The sequence below is a fragment of the Hemiscyllium ocellatum genome, chromosome 4, assembly GCF_020745735.1.
Source record: "Hemiscyllium ocellatum isolate sHemOce1 chromosome 4, sHemOce1.pat.X.cur, whole genome shotgun sequence".
Taxonomy (NCBI): domain Eukaryota; kingdom Metazoa; phylum Chordata; class Chondrichthyes; order Orectolobiformes; family Hemiscylliidae; genus Hemiscyllium; species Hemiscyllium ocellatum.
The window spans coordinates 143683848-143698712 of NC_083404.1; the positions used below are offsets into that span (position 1 = coordinate 143683848).

A 14865-nucleotide genomic window follows, 5' to 3' on the forward strand; every position below is an offset into this window, starting at 1 on the left:
AAGGAGGTCCTCAAGGGTAGTAATATCTGGATTACTCCCAGTGCTACGAGCTAGTGAGGGCAGGAATAGGAGGATAGAGCAGATGAATGCATGGCTGAGGAGCTGGTGTACGGGAGAAGGATTCACATTTTTTGGATCATTGGAATCTCTTTTAGGGTAGAAGTGACCTGTACAAGAAGGATGGATTGCACCTAAATTGGAAGGGGACGAATATACTGGCAGGGAGATTTGCTAGAACTGCTCGGGAGGATTTAAACTCGTAAGGTGGGGGGGTGGGACCCAGGGAGATAGTGAGGAAAGAGATCGATCTGAGACGGGTACAGCTGAGAACAGAAGCGAGTCAAACAGTCAGGGCAGGCAGGGACAAGGTAGGAATAATAAATTAAACTGCATTTATTTCAATGCAAGGGGCCTAACAGGGAAGGCAGATGAACTCAGGACATGGTCAGGAACATGGGACTGGGATATCATAGCAATTACAGAAACATGGCTCAGGGATGGGCAGGACTGGCAGCTTAATGTTCCAGGATACAAATGCTACAGGAAGGATAGAGAGGGAGGCAAGAGAGGAGGGGGAGTGGCATTTTTGATAAGGGATAGCATTACAGCTGTGCTGAGGGAGGATATTCCCGGAAATACATCCAGGGAAGGTATTTCGGTGGAACTGAGAAATAAGAAAGGGATGATCACCTTATTGGGATTGTATTATAGACCCCTGAATAGTCAGAGGGAAATTGAGAAACAAACTTGTAAGGAGATCTCAGCTATCTGTAAGAATAATAGGGTGGTTATGGTAGGGGATTTTAATTTTCCAAACATCGACTGGGACTGCCATAGTGTTAAAGGTTTAGATGGAGAGGAATTTCTTACGTGTGTACAAGACAATTTTCTGGTTCAGTATGTGGATGTACCTACTAGAGAAGGTGCAAAACATGACCTACTCTTGGGAAATAAGGCAGGGCAGGTGACTGAGGTGTCAGTGGGGGAGCACTTTGGGGCCAGTGACCATAATTCTATTTGTTTTAAAATAGTGATGGAAAAGGATAGACCAGATCTAAAAATTGAAGTTCTAAATTGGAGAAAGGCCAATTTTGACAGTATTAGGTAAGAACTTTTGAAAGCTGATTGGAGGCAGATGTTCGCAGGTAAAGGGACGGCTGGAAAATGGGAAGCCTTCAGAAATGAGATAACAAGAATCCAGAGAAAGTATATTCCTGTCAGGGTGAAAGGGAAGGCTGGTAGGTATAGGAATGCTGGATAACTAAAGAAATTGAGGGTTTGGTTAACAAAAAGAAGGAAGCATATGTCAGGTATAGACAGGATAGATCGAGTGAATCCTTAGAAGAGTATAAAGGCAGTAGGAGTCTACTTAAGAGGGAAATCAGGAGGGCAAAAAGGGGACATGAGATAGCTTTGGCAAATAGAATTAAGGAGAATCCAAAGGGTTTTTACAAATATATTAAGGACAAAAGGGTAACTAGGGAGAGAATAGGGCCCCTCAAAGATCAGCAAGGCGGCCTTTGTGTGGAGCCACAGACAATGGGGGAGATACTAAATGAGAATTTTGCATCAGTATTTACTGTGGAACAGGATATAGAAGATATAGACTGTAGGGAAATAGATGGTGACATCCTGCAAAATATCCAGATTACAGAGGAGGAAGTGCTGGATGTCTTGAAATCATTAAAAGGTGGATAAATCCCCAGGACCTGATCAGGTGTACCCGAGAACTCTGTGGGAAGCTAGAGAAGTGATCGCTGGGCCTCTTGTTGAGATATTTGTATCATCGATAGTCACAGGTGAGGTGCCGGAAGACTGGAGGTTGGCAAACGTGGTGCCACTATTTAAGAAGGGCGGTAAGGACAAGCCAGGGAACTAAAGACCAGTGAGCCTGATCTCAGTGGTGGGCAAGTTGTTGGAGGGAATCCTGAGGGACAGGATGTACATGTATTTGGAAAGGCAAGGACTGATTAGGGAGAGTCAACATGGCTTTGTGTATGGGAAATCATGTCTCACAAAAAAGGGTTACCTCAGATTACAACAGGATCTTGACCAGATGGGCCAATGGGCTGAGAAGTGGCAGGTGGAGTTTAATTCAGATAAATGCGAGGTGCCGCATTTTGGGAAAGCAACTCTTAGCAGGACTTATACACTTAATGGTAAGGTCCTAGGGAGTGTTGCTGAACAAAGAGACCTTGGAGTGCAGGTTCATAGCTCCTTGAAAGTGGAGTCGCAAATAGATAGGATAGTGAAGAAGGCGTTTTGTATGCTTTCCTTTATTGGTCAGAGTATTGAGTACCGGAGTTGGGAGGTCATGTTGTGGCTGTACAGGACATTGGTTAGGCCGTTGTTGGAATATTGCGTGCAATTCTGGTCTCCTTCCTATCGGAAAGATGTTGTGAAAGTTGAAAGGGTTCAGAAAGGATTTACAAGGATGTTGCCAGGGTTGGAGGATTTGAGCTATAGGGAGAGGCTGAACAGGATGGGTCTGTTTTCCCTGGAGCGTCGGAGGCTGAGGAGTGACATTATAGAGGTTTACAAAATTATGAGGGTCATGGATAGGATAAATAGACAAAGTCTTTTCCCTGGGGTGGGGGAGTCCAGAACTAGAGGGCATAGTTTTAGGGTGAGAGGGGAAGGATATAAAAGAGACCTAAGGGGCAACTTTTTCACACAGAGGGTGGTATGTGTGTGGAATGAGTTGCCAGAGGATGTGGTGGAGGCTGGTACAATTGCAACATTTAAGTGGTATTTGGATGGGTATATGAATAGGAAGGGTTTGGAGGGATATGGGCCGGGTGCTGGCAGGTGGGACTAGATTGGGTTGGGATATCTGGTCGGCATGGACGGGTTGGACCGAAGGGTCTGTTTCCATGCTGTACATCTCTATGACTCTATCTGCTCAGACTCCACACGCAAGTTCCCTCCGCTATCCCTGATCATCCCTACCTTCTCCCTGATCATTCTCTTATCCTTTACGTATGAGTAAACCGCCTTTGGGTTCACCCTATTCCTTCCTGCCAAGCCTTTCTCGTGCCCCCTCCTGGCTCTCCTCAGTCTATTTCTGAGCTCCTTTATAACAAGCCTGTAATCCTCCAAAGCTGTGCTAGATCCTTGCTTCCTCCACCTTACGTAAGCTGTCTTCGTCCTTTTTGATGAGAAGCTCCCCTGTTCTCATCATCCAAGGTTCCTTAATCTTACCCCTTCTTACCTGTCTCAGAGGAACACATTTGTGCATCACTCACAACAACTGCTCCTTAACCAGTCTCCCCATGTCTGCTGTGCCCTTTCTGTGGAACAATTGCTCCCAGTCTGTACTTCCCAACTCCTGTCTGATAGCGTCATAATTTCCTTTTCCTTAATTAAATATCTTCCCTCGGTAACTGCTCCTTTCACTCTCCAAGGCTGTGGTAAATGTGAGGCAGTTGTGATCACTGTCACCAAAGTGCTCTCCCACCCCAAGATCTGACACCTGTCCTGGCTCATTGCAGAGCACCAGATCCAAAATGGCCTCTCCCCTCGTCGGTCTGTCTACATACTGAGTCAGGAAACCCTCCTGAACACACCTGACAAAAACTGCTCCATCCAAACCATCTGCACTAAGGAGGTTCCTGTCAATATTATTGGGAAAGTTGAAATCTCCCATGACAATAACCCTATTACATCTGTATTTTTCAAAAATCTGCCAGCCTATGAGATCTTCAATCCCCCTACTGCTATTAGGGGGTCTGTAGAAAACCCCCAATGCGGTGGCTGTTCCCTTGCTGTTCCTAACTTCCACCCATACTGACTCAGTAGGCAAACCTTCCTCAACAACCTTCATTTCTGTCGCTGTGATGCAATCTCTGATCAGCAATGCTGCACCCCCCCCTCTTTTTCCACCCTCCCTGTTCTTTTTAAACGTTCTAAACCCTGGAACGTCAAGCACCCATTCCTGCCCCTGTGAAACCCACGTCTCCGTTATGGCCACAACATCATAGCCCCACGTACTGATCCATGCTCTAAGTTCATCACTCTTATTTCTGACACTCTGTGCATTAAAGCAGACGCACTTTAACTGATCCCTTTGTTTCAACACTTGGAAAACCTTTCTGATAAAATCACTACATCCTGTCACTGCCCCATCTACAGCTACCCCCGTCTCAGGTATGTGGCTTTGGTTCCCACCCCCTGCCGAATTCATTTAAGCCCTCCCGAACCACACGAGCAGATCTCCCACCTGGGACATTTGTGCCCCTCCAGTTTAGGTACAACCCGTCCTTCATGTACAGGTCCCACCTTCCCCAGAAGGTGTCCCAATGGTCTAGGTATCTGAAGCCCTCCCTCCTGCACCAGCCTTGCAGCCACGTGTTACACTGCATTTACTGCCTGTTCCTCACCTCACTATCTCGCACCAGTAGCAAACCTGAGATCACTACTGTACTCGTTCTGGTCTTCAGCTTCCAACCTAACTCTCTGTGGCCACTTTTCAGATCCTCAATCCCTTCCCTGGCTATATCACTGGGGCCAATATGTACCACGACTTCTGGCTGCTCACCCTCCCCCTTCAGAATCGTGTAAACCCGATCGGGTTTCTGTGATGCGTCTATGTGTGCGCCTGTGTATGTGTCTGTATATCTGTGTGCCTTTGTCCGTGTGTGTGTGCCTATGAGTCTGTGTGTGTGTATCTATTGACCAGGAGTTGTTGTGACTTCTCTTGGACAGTGTTACGCTGTGAGTGTGACTGGAGGTGGTGGGTGTGTACTGTGGACGGACTCTGGGAGCTGTTGAATTGATGCTGTTGTGTGCAGGTTGTTGGTGCCCAGAGGGTCTGCTCCTGGATGAGAACCAGCATTGTGTTCAGGCAGCAGCCTGTCCCTGCTATGTCGATGGGCTGAAGTACTGGCCAGGGCAGCTGGTCAAAGTTCACTGTGAGATCTGTCACTGCCACCAGGGGCGTCTTGACAGCTGCCAACACAACCCCCAGTGTTCAGGTAAGGGGCCCCTGTAGGGGCGTATGTGGGCTGTGTTCACGTCAGTGAGTGGGGAGCTGAGGGTCACTCAGAGGTCAGGTAGGAATTACACATTGCGGTTTCTCACTCTCTATGTTAATGGAGAGGGTTTCAGAGAGTGGGGGTAAAGGCTAGTGCTCTTACAGAGATAGTGGCATATCTGGGTACAAGATGTGACCTGAGGCATGTTAGCCGACAGGAGGATTCGTCTGGATTTGCAATGGATTGGGGGGAGTTTGGGGGTTTGGTAATGGATGGTATTAGGGAGGTTACAGACTGTGGGGTGGGGTAGAATTGGAGGGGTGTTAAAATAGACCAAAGTATGATGAATGAATTGGGATTCAGGGAGACAGGAGTGAGCTGGTATAGGGGAGGTGGGATAGGAAGGGCAAGGTGGGTTTCAGTGGTTCGGGATCAGTTCCTGTGGATTGGAGGGTGGCTAATGTTGTCCCACTTTTTAAGAAAGGTGGGACAGAGAAAACAGGAAATTATAGACCAGTTAGTCTGACCTCAGTGGTGGGAAAGATGTTGGAGTCTATTATAAAGGATGAAATTACGAAACATCTGGATAGCAGTAACAGGATAGGTCAGAGTCAGCATGGATTTATGAAGGGGAAATCATGCTTGACTAACCTTCTGGAATTTTTTGAGGATGTAACTCTGAAGATGGACGAGGGAGATCCAGTAGATGTAGTGTACCTGGACTTTCAGGAAGCTTTTGATAAAGTCCCACATAGGAGATTAGTGAGCAAACCTAGGGCACATGGTATTGGGGGCAAAGTACTAACTTGGATTGAAAGTTGGTTGGCTGACAGGAAACAAAGTGTAGTGATAAACGGCTTCATTTCGGAATGGCAGGCGGTGACCAGTGGGGTAGCGCAGGGATCAGTGCTGGGACCGCAGTATTTTATAATATATGTTAATGATATAGAAGATGGTATTAGTAATAAAATTAGCAAATTTGCTGATGATACTAAGCTGGGTGGCAGGGTGAAATGTGAGGAGGATGTTAGGAGATTACAGGGTGACCTGGACAAGTTAGGTGAGTGGTCAGATGCATGGCAGATGCAGTTTAATGTGGATAAATGTATGGTTATCCACTTTGGTGGCAAGAACAGGAAGGCAGATTCCTACCTCAATGGAGTCTAGTTAGGTAAAGGGGCAGTACAGAGAGATCTGGGTGTTCTTGTACACCAGTCAATGAAGGTAAGCATGCAGGTACAGCAGGTAGTGAAGAAGGCTAATAGCATGCTGGCCTTCATATCAAGAGGGTAAAAAATGAGGTCTGCAGATGCTGGAGATCACAGCTGCAAATGTATTGCTGGTTAAAGCACAGCAGGTTAGGCAGCATCCAAGGAATAGGAAATTTGACATTTCGGGCATAAGCCCTTCATCAGGATTCCTGATGAAGGGCTTATGCCCGAAACGTCGAATTTCCTATTCCTTGGGTTCATAACAAGAGGGATTGAGTATAGAAGCAAAGAGGTTCTTCTGCAGTTGTACAGGGCCCTGGTGAGACCACACCTGGAGTACTGTGTGCAGTTCTGGTCTCCAAATTTGAGGAAAGACATTCTGGCTATTGAGGGAGTGCAGCGTAGGTTCACGAGGTCAATTCCTGGAATGGCGGGATTACCTTACACTGAAAGACTGGAGCGACTGGGCTTGTATACCCTTGAGTTTAGAAGACTGAGCGGGGATGTGATTGAGACAAATAAGATTATTAAAGGATTGGACACTCTGGAGGCAGGAAGCATGTTTCCACTGATGGGTGAGTGCCGAACCAGAGGACACAGCTTAAAAATACGGGGTTAGACCATTTAGGACAGAGATGAGGAGAAACTTCTTCACCCAGAGAGTGGTGGCTGTGTGGAATGCTCTGCCCCAGAGGGCAGTGGAGGCCCAGTCTCTGGATTCATTTAAGAAAGAGTTGGATAGAGCTCTCAAGGATAGTGGAATCAAGGGTTATGGAGATAAGGCAGGAACAGGATACTGATTAGGAATGATCAGCCATGATCATATTGAATGGTGGTGCAGGCTCGAAGGGCAGAATGGCCCACTCCTGCACCTATTGTCTATTGTCTATCATTAAGTTAACAAGGTGGGGTAGAGTGGGAGATTAGGTGAAAGGGTTTGAGTCAGAGAGTGGGGTATTGAAGAGGGATGAGGAATGAGGACTGGCTCAGGAGGCATTGAGTTGGAGAATCAACAAGGGACAGAGGGAGGGGCTGATGGTGACAGGACGGGTAACCCTGCGAGAGTCTGACTGTGCTCATTGTTCACATGTTTCTTTTCTGTGCTGCTGGTGACACCCAGTCGACTGTGGCTGGTCGGTTTGGTCTCCCTGGGGGGAATGTCTCGGACCGTGTGGAGTGCAAAGTGTCCAATGGTCATTCCGAAGTCCTAACAATCCGAAACAGCAAGGACAGGGGCACCAGTGCCGAGGGATTTACCGCAAAGCTCGGAGGTAAGGCCCCTTTCCCTTCACCAGACCTTTCACCGTTAATGGCACAGCCTTGGCAGGAATGTGGCTCCCTGGGGTTTGGTATTTGGTACCTGGGTGTGGGTCCCAGGGGTTTGGGGTTTGGTACCTGGGTGTGGGTCCCAGGGGTTTGGGGTGTGGTACCTGGGTGTGGCTCCCTGGGGTTTGGGGTTTGGTACCTGGGTGTGGCTCCCAGGGGTTTGGGGTTTGGTACCTGGGTGTGGCTCCCAGGGGTTTGGGGTTTGGTACCTGGGTGTGGGTCCCCGGGGATTGGGGTTTGGTGCCTGGGTGTGGGTCCCCGGGGATTGGGGTTTGGTGCCTGGGTGTGTGTCCCAGGGGTTTGGGGTTTGGTACCTGGGTGTGTGTCCCAGGGGTTTGGGGTTTGGTACCTGGGTGTGGGTCCCAGGGGTTTGGGGTTTGGTACCTGGGTGTGTGTCCCAGGGGATTGGGGTTTGGTACCTGGGTGTGTGTCCCAGGGGTTTGGGGTTTGGTACCTGGGTGTGGGTCCCAGGGGTTTGGGGTTTGGTACCTGGGTGTGGGTCCCAGGGGTTTGGGGTTTGGTACCTGGGTGTGGGTCCCAGGGGTTTGGGGTTTGGTACCTGGGTGTGGGTCCCAGGGGTTTGGGGTTTGGTACCTGGGTGTGGGTCCCAGGGGTTTGGGGTTTGGTGCCTGGGTGTGGGTCCCAGGGGTTTGGGGTTTGGTGCCTGGGTGTGGGTCCCCGGGGATTGGGGTTTGGTACCTGGGTGTGTGTCCCAGGGGTTTGGGGTTTGGTGCCTGGGTGTGTGTCCCAGGGGTTTGGGGTTTGGTACCTGGGTGTGTGTCCCAGGGGTTTGGGGTTTGGTGCCTGGGTGTGTGTCCCAGGGGTTTGGGGTTTGGTACCTGGGTGTGGGTCCCAGGGGTTTGGGGTTTGGTGCCTGGGTGTGGGTCCCAGGGGTTTGGGGTTTGGTACCTGGGTGTGGCTCCCAGGGGTTTGGGGTTTGGTACCTGGGTGTGGGTCCAGTTTGGGGTTCGGGCCCAAGAGTGTGATTACAGGGGTTGAAGCTGGACGATGGGATTGATTAGATTTGATTTATTGTAGTCACACACACCTAAGCACAAGTGAAATGTTGTGTTTTGTGAGCTGTACGGGCTGAACATAGTGAACAAGGACATACTGGTCATAGGGTGCTTACACAGAGCAAAGTGTCCCAGGAGGGGCATAAAGTAAGATTGACATTAGATCTGCAATTAGAGAGGTCCATTCAGCTCCCTGAATAATAACACTGGGGAAGACGCTGTTCTTGAACCAGTCGGTGTGTGGTCTGTGTGGAATACTCTGGTCCACATTGACTCTCTGTCTGTTGTTGTGTTGATGTTTAGGTGTCAGACTGCACCGTGTGAAGATTGTGAATTCCAGGGTCGTTCCTACTCCATGGGGGAGCGGTGGAAAGTCGGACAGTGTGAGGTCTGTCAGTGTTTCGAGGAACTCCACGTTCACTGCTCCATGTACTGTCCATACACAGCACTCCAATGTCCACAGGTGAGAGTCAAGTGCCCCTGGGTCAGACTGGGCTTTTTCTGGGGTTCAGTGAGCACCATTGCCCCAGGACCCCCATGGTCCTGGACCCTGAGTGGGGGAGCAGGCAATGCCAGGTTGTAATTTAACAGCAGACTGCAGTTTCCATGTGGGACTGGGTAAAGCAGGCACTGAACCAGCCCTGGTCATCTCATCCACCTGCCTCAAGACAACCACCTCAATGTGACTGTCAGTTCCCATGGACACCTGACCAGGACATGACCTCACGGACCCAGAAATGCTCTTACAGCATCACAACATTGTTACTGCACTGAATGAGGCTATTCACCCCATCAGCTTTATACTGGTCTGCGAATGAAAACCTCCCCCACACCCTCAGACAGTACATTCCAGATCCTAACCCCTTGAGTGAACCTCCCCGCTCCCCCACACCCTCAGCCTATCACATTAAAGGTGTGTCCCAGTGACCTGGCCAACATGGCAGCTGAGCTGGGAGGCGCGTAGCACCTCCTGTGAATCTCCTGTACTCCCTCCCAAGAAATCCTGACATCCTGCCCCCAGTGTGGGGCCAGGACTGGGCACAGTGTTCTCACTGGGGTTAGATCACAGGTTTGTCCACACAACAAGCTGATCTGAGGGGCACGGCGTGGGGGAGGGTGGGGGAGGTGGAGGAGGGTTGGGGAGGGTGGGGGAGGGTGGGGGAGGTGGAGGAGGGTGGGGGAGGGTGGTGGAGGAAGGGGGGAGGGTCGGAGTGGAGAGTGGAGGGTCGGTTACACTCACTGATTTTCTGTTTCTTTTCCAGGGACAAAAACTTGTTGAAGGATCAGCTGAGAGCTGCTGCTACTGCACCGAGAGAGGTGGGGGCACCAAGAGAGGGGTGGGGGCACCGAGAGAGGGGTGGGGGCACCGAGAGAGGGGTGGGGGCACCGAGAGTGGGTGGGGGCACCGAGAGAGGTGGGGGCACCGAGAGAGGGGTGGGGGCACCGAGAGAGGTGGGGGCACCGAGAGAGGGGTGGGGGCACCGAGAGAGGTGGGGGCACCGAGAGGGGTGGGGGCACCGAGAGAGGGGTGGGGACACCGAGAGAGGTGGGGACACCGAGAGGGGTGGGGGCACCGAGAGAGGTGGGGGCACCGAGAGAGGGGTGGGGGCACCGAGAGTGGGGTAGAGGCACCGAGAGAGGTGGGGACACCGAGAGAGGTGGGGGCACCGAGAGAGGGGTGGGGGCACCGAGAGTGGGGTGGGGGCACCGAGAGAGGTGGGGGCACCGAGAGGGGTGGGGGCACCGAGAGGGGTGAGGGCACCGAGAGAGGGGTGGGGACACCGAGAGAGGGGTGGGGGCACCGAGAGTGGGGTGGGGGCACCGAGAGAGGGGTGGGGGCACCGATGTGGGGTGGGGGCACCGAGAGAGGTGGGGGCACCGAGAGGGGTGGGGACACCGAGAGAGGGGTGGGGACACCGAGAGAGGGGTGGGGACACCGAGAGAGGTGGGGACACCGAGAGGGGTGGGGGCACCGAGAGAGGGGTGGGGGCACCGAGAGAGGTGGGGGCACCGAGAGAGGTGGGGGCACCGAGAGAGGGGTGGGGGCACCGAGAGAGGTGGGGGCACCGAGAGGGGTGGGGGCACCGAGAGAGGGGTGGGGACACCGAGAGAGGTGGGGACACCGAGAGGGGTGGGGGCACCGAGAGAGGGGTGGGGGCACCGAGAGGAGTGGGGGCACCAAGAGAGGTGGAGGCACCGAGAGGGGTGGAGGCACCGAGAGGGGTGGGGGCACCGAGAGAGGGGTGGGTGCACCGAGAGAGGTGGGGGCACCGAGAGAGGGGTGGGGGCACCGAGAGAGGGGTGGGGACACCGAGAGAGGTGGGGGCACCGAGAGGGGTGGGCGCACCGAGAGAGGTGGGGGCACCGAGAGAAAGGTGGGGGCACCGAGGGAGGGGTGGGGGCACCGAGAGGGGTGAGGGCACCGAGAGAGGGGTGGGGACACCGAGAGAGGTGGGGGCACCGAGAGAGAGGTGGGGGCACCGAGGGAGGGGTGGGGACACCGAGAGAGGGGTGGGGGCACCAAGAGAGGGGTGGGGGCACCGCGAGGGGTGGGGGCACCGAGAGGGGTGGGGGCACCGAGAGATGGAGTCACAGTTCTAGACTCCCCGACCCCAGGGAAAAGACTTTGTCTATTTACCCTATCCATGCCCCTCATGATTTTATAAACCTCTATAAGGTCACCCCTCAGCCTCTGACGCTCCAGGGAAAACAGCCCCAGCCTGTTCAGCCTCTCCCTGTAGCTCAGACCCTCCAACCCTGGCAACATGATGATTAATAAACAAGGAAGCTGTGGGATATGGAGCTGGGAGTACATCAGCCATGATCATATTGAAGAGCAGAGCAAAGCAGACTCGAGGGGCTGAATGGCCCTCAGTCCATATTGTGGTGCTCATGTCACAGGCTGTGATTGGTGCTGGCTGTTTTGAGTTGTGATCATTGATCGTCAGGAGGTTATTTATTTGCCTGGGCCCAATGGATGTTCTCGGTGTGTTCTCCCTCCAGCACTGACTGCCTTTCACGTCTTTCTGACAAAACTATTTTGATTTCTTTCAGGTTCTGTTGACTCTGTAATTCCCTCAGCATTGCCACATGACTCCAACACCCCCACGAGCCCGTCCACAGTGACAGGAGTATGGCCCACCACAGCACACCGTGCATGCCAGACAGGACAGTTTCAGTGTCACAATGGGCAGTGCGTCTTGGCAGGGCCTGGAGGATATGTGTGTGATGGAGTTAATGACTGTGGGGATGGTTCGGATGAATTATACTGTGGTAAGTGAGGATATTCTCCCAATGAAACTGAGAAAGGACCAGGCTGTGTCCCAGAGCAGGCTGAGACAGTGAGCTGGGAAACAGTCTGACTGACAGACAGACTACCTCACTGTTCCTGCCCCCATTCTCCTCTTCCCCCCTTCCCCTGTCCCTTTCTCCCCCCCTTCCCCCGCCCCTCTCTCACCCCCCTTCTCTCCCCCTCCCTCCCAGTCCCTTTCTCGCCCCTTCCCCGTCCCTCTCTCTCCCCCTCCTTCCCCCGTCCCTCTCTCCCCCCTTCCCCGTCCCTCTCTCCCCCTCCTTCCCCCGTCCCTCTCTCCCCCCCCTTCCCCGTCCCTTTTTCCCCCTCCTTCCCCTGTCCCTCTCTCCCCCTCCTTCCCCCATCCCTCTCTCCCCCTCCTTCCCCTGTCCCTCTCTCCCCCTCCTTCCCCTGTCCCTCTCTCCCCCTCCTTCCCCTGTCCCTCTCTCCCCCTCCTTCCCCCTGTCCCTCTCTCGCCTTTCCTCTCTGCACCCGCCTCCCCCACCTCTGTGCTGTCTCCCTCCTGCCCCTCCTCTGTCCTCGCCTTCCTCACTGTCTCCTTTACCCCGTGCCCTCTGACCTTGCTCACAAGGCTGCTGTGTGGCACTTCATCAAACACCTTCTGGAAATCTTAGTAGACCCCACCCACAACATTACCCTCCTCCAGCCTCCTGTTACTCTCCAAAGAACTCCTGTCCGTTAGTTAAACACAACTTCCCCTTTAGAAATCTAAGCTGACTCCTCCTGATTTTCCCACCTTTCTCCATGTGATTACGGACTCAATCCTGAATAATTGTTTCTAGAAGCTTCCCCACCCCTGATGGTAAACTGACTGGTCTGTAATTGTTGGGATTATCTTAAACAATTCTCCAATGCTCTGGCAGCTCCCCTGAGTCTGGGGAAGACTGAAAGATTGTGACCAGTGTTCCCATAATTCGTATCCTCATTTTCTTCAGAATTCTGGGATGTATCTCACCCAGTCCCAGTGCCTTGTCAACTTTAAGGATCAAGAGTCTATCCCAGATTTTATCCTTACCAGTTTTAACCTTCGAATGACAATTTCTTCATTTGTTACCATGGTAACATCATCCTCACTTGTAAAGGGAGATGTAAAATTTCATTAATACATTGACAAAGCCCCTGCCTCCAATCCCAATTCCCGATCTGATCCGTTATTGGCCGTATTACTCCTCTATCCACTCCACTGTCTATCTGCCTGCAGAGGCTCTTGGGATGCCCTCCCCTCCATACCTCTCATTTCTCCATTGGATTTGCTTCCTTACTCCTGTCATAATCCTAATCACTATTTCCTTCCAGGGACCTGCCTCTCCCATTTGAGGGAATATACCTGGACTGTACCTGAACCATCTGCGTTTTGAAGGTGGCCCATGGTTCAGGGACTGTTTTCCCTCCAACCTCCTGTTCCAGTCAATCCTGCCCAGCTTTGTTCTTGCTCCGTTGAAGTCAGCTCTCTTGCTCTGGATTGTTGCATCTCTTTTTCCATCACCATCCTGAACCTTATACCATGATCACTGTCTCCCGAACCTTCTCCCACTGAAACGTGATTCACTTCACCCACCTCATTTCCAAAAGCAAGGTCCAACATGCATCCTTCCTGTTGAACCGGATGTGTAGTGCTGTAGGAAACTCTCCCGAACACAGTCCAGGAACACTTCTTCTTGCTGCCCCTTACACTACCGGTATCCTAGGCTCAGTTTGAGTAACTGAAGTCCCCTTTATAACAACTCTATAATATTGACATTTCCCTTGTATTGGAGTTAATGACGTCTGCAGCTGCTGGAAAGTCAGTGTCGATTAAAATGTGGAGCTGGAAAAAACGCAGCAGGTGAAGTAGCATCAGAGGAGCAGGAGGGTTAATATCTTGGGCAGGCCCCTTCAGGGCCTCATGAGTCCTGATGAAGGATCCTGACCGAAACATTAACTCTCCTGCTCCTCTGCTGCCTGACCTGCTGTGCTTTTACAAACTCCATGTCTTGTCAACTCATTTCTCTCATGTTTTTCACAGAAAATTCAAACAGTCTGCACAGTCCAGGCCCTTTGACCTCCTTGTTATGCCGGCCTTTTATCCTCCTCTAAGATCTGAGTAGATTTGTTCCTCTATGTCCTTTCCACCATTTGGTAGTCTCTAGTTTACCCCATGCAATATAATTACTCCCTTCTAATTCCTTTGCTCTAACCAACTTCACTCTGTCCTTGAACCCTCCTGAGGTATCCTCTTTTTCCATCACTGAAATGACTGTCTTAACCAATACTGCTACCTCTCTACCTTTCCTTTCTTTCCTGAATAACTACTCATACCCTGGAATGTTTAACACCCAGTCATTCCTTTCCTTGTGCTATGTCTCTGTTACTGCCACAAAGTCTACTCTGTAATTTATGTTTGTAATCCCTCAATTATAACATTTTATTTTTAATTTGTAACTATCTTTAAAAGAGATGTCCTTGTTAATGTGTGCACTCCTTGCTGTCAGCCTACTTGTTGAGTGATTGATGGGATGTGGGTACCAGAGCCTGGGCCAGTATTTCCTGCCCATCCTCGGCCATCCCTCCTCTCACCACCTGAGTGTGAGAGTGTGAGAGAGTTTTGTTTTAATTCCTTCACAGGATGTGGGCCTCACTTTCAACACTAGCATTTCTTGCCCATCCCTAATTGCCCGGGGGGGCAGTTAACAGTCACCCACATTGCTGTGGGTCTGGAGTCACATGGAGGCCAGACTGGGGGAGGATGGCAGTTTCCTTCTCTGAAGAACATGAGTGATCTAGTTTTCTGACGATGGACAATGTCCAAGATTGTTGTTAGACTTAATTCCAGATTTTATTGGACTTAAATGCCACGATCTGTTATTGGGGGGTGTAAAGAGTTGTGAGTGTGCGAGAGGTTTTCCGATTAGATTAGATTTCCTACACAGTGTGGAAACAGGCCCTTCGGCCCAACAAGTCCGCACCGACCCTCCGAAGAGCAACCCAACCAGACCCATTCCCCTACACCTAACACTACGGGCAATTTAGCATGGCCAATTCACCTGACC

General features: G+C 51.6%; 1 protein-coding gene across 1 annotated transcript in view; it reads left to right on the top strand.

The window, feature by feature from the left end:
* The window catches only part of sspo (SCO-spondin), a 538757-nt gene that overhangs the window by 178141 nt on the left and 345751 nt on the right, over positions 1 to 14865 (top strand). The window contains exons 37-40 of the mRNA XM_060824077.1: positions 4791 to 4973; positions 7305 to 7455; positions 8830 to 8989; positions 9789 to 9843. Of these exons, the coding sequence (XP_060680060.1) occupies positions 4791 to 4973; positions 7305 to 7455; positions 8830 to 8989; positions 9789 to 9843 (549 nt within the window). The remainder of the gene's footprint in view (positions 1 to 4790; positions 4974 to 7304; positions 7456 to 8829; positions 8990 to 9788; positions 9844 to 14865) is intronic.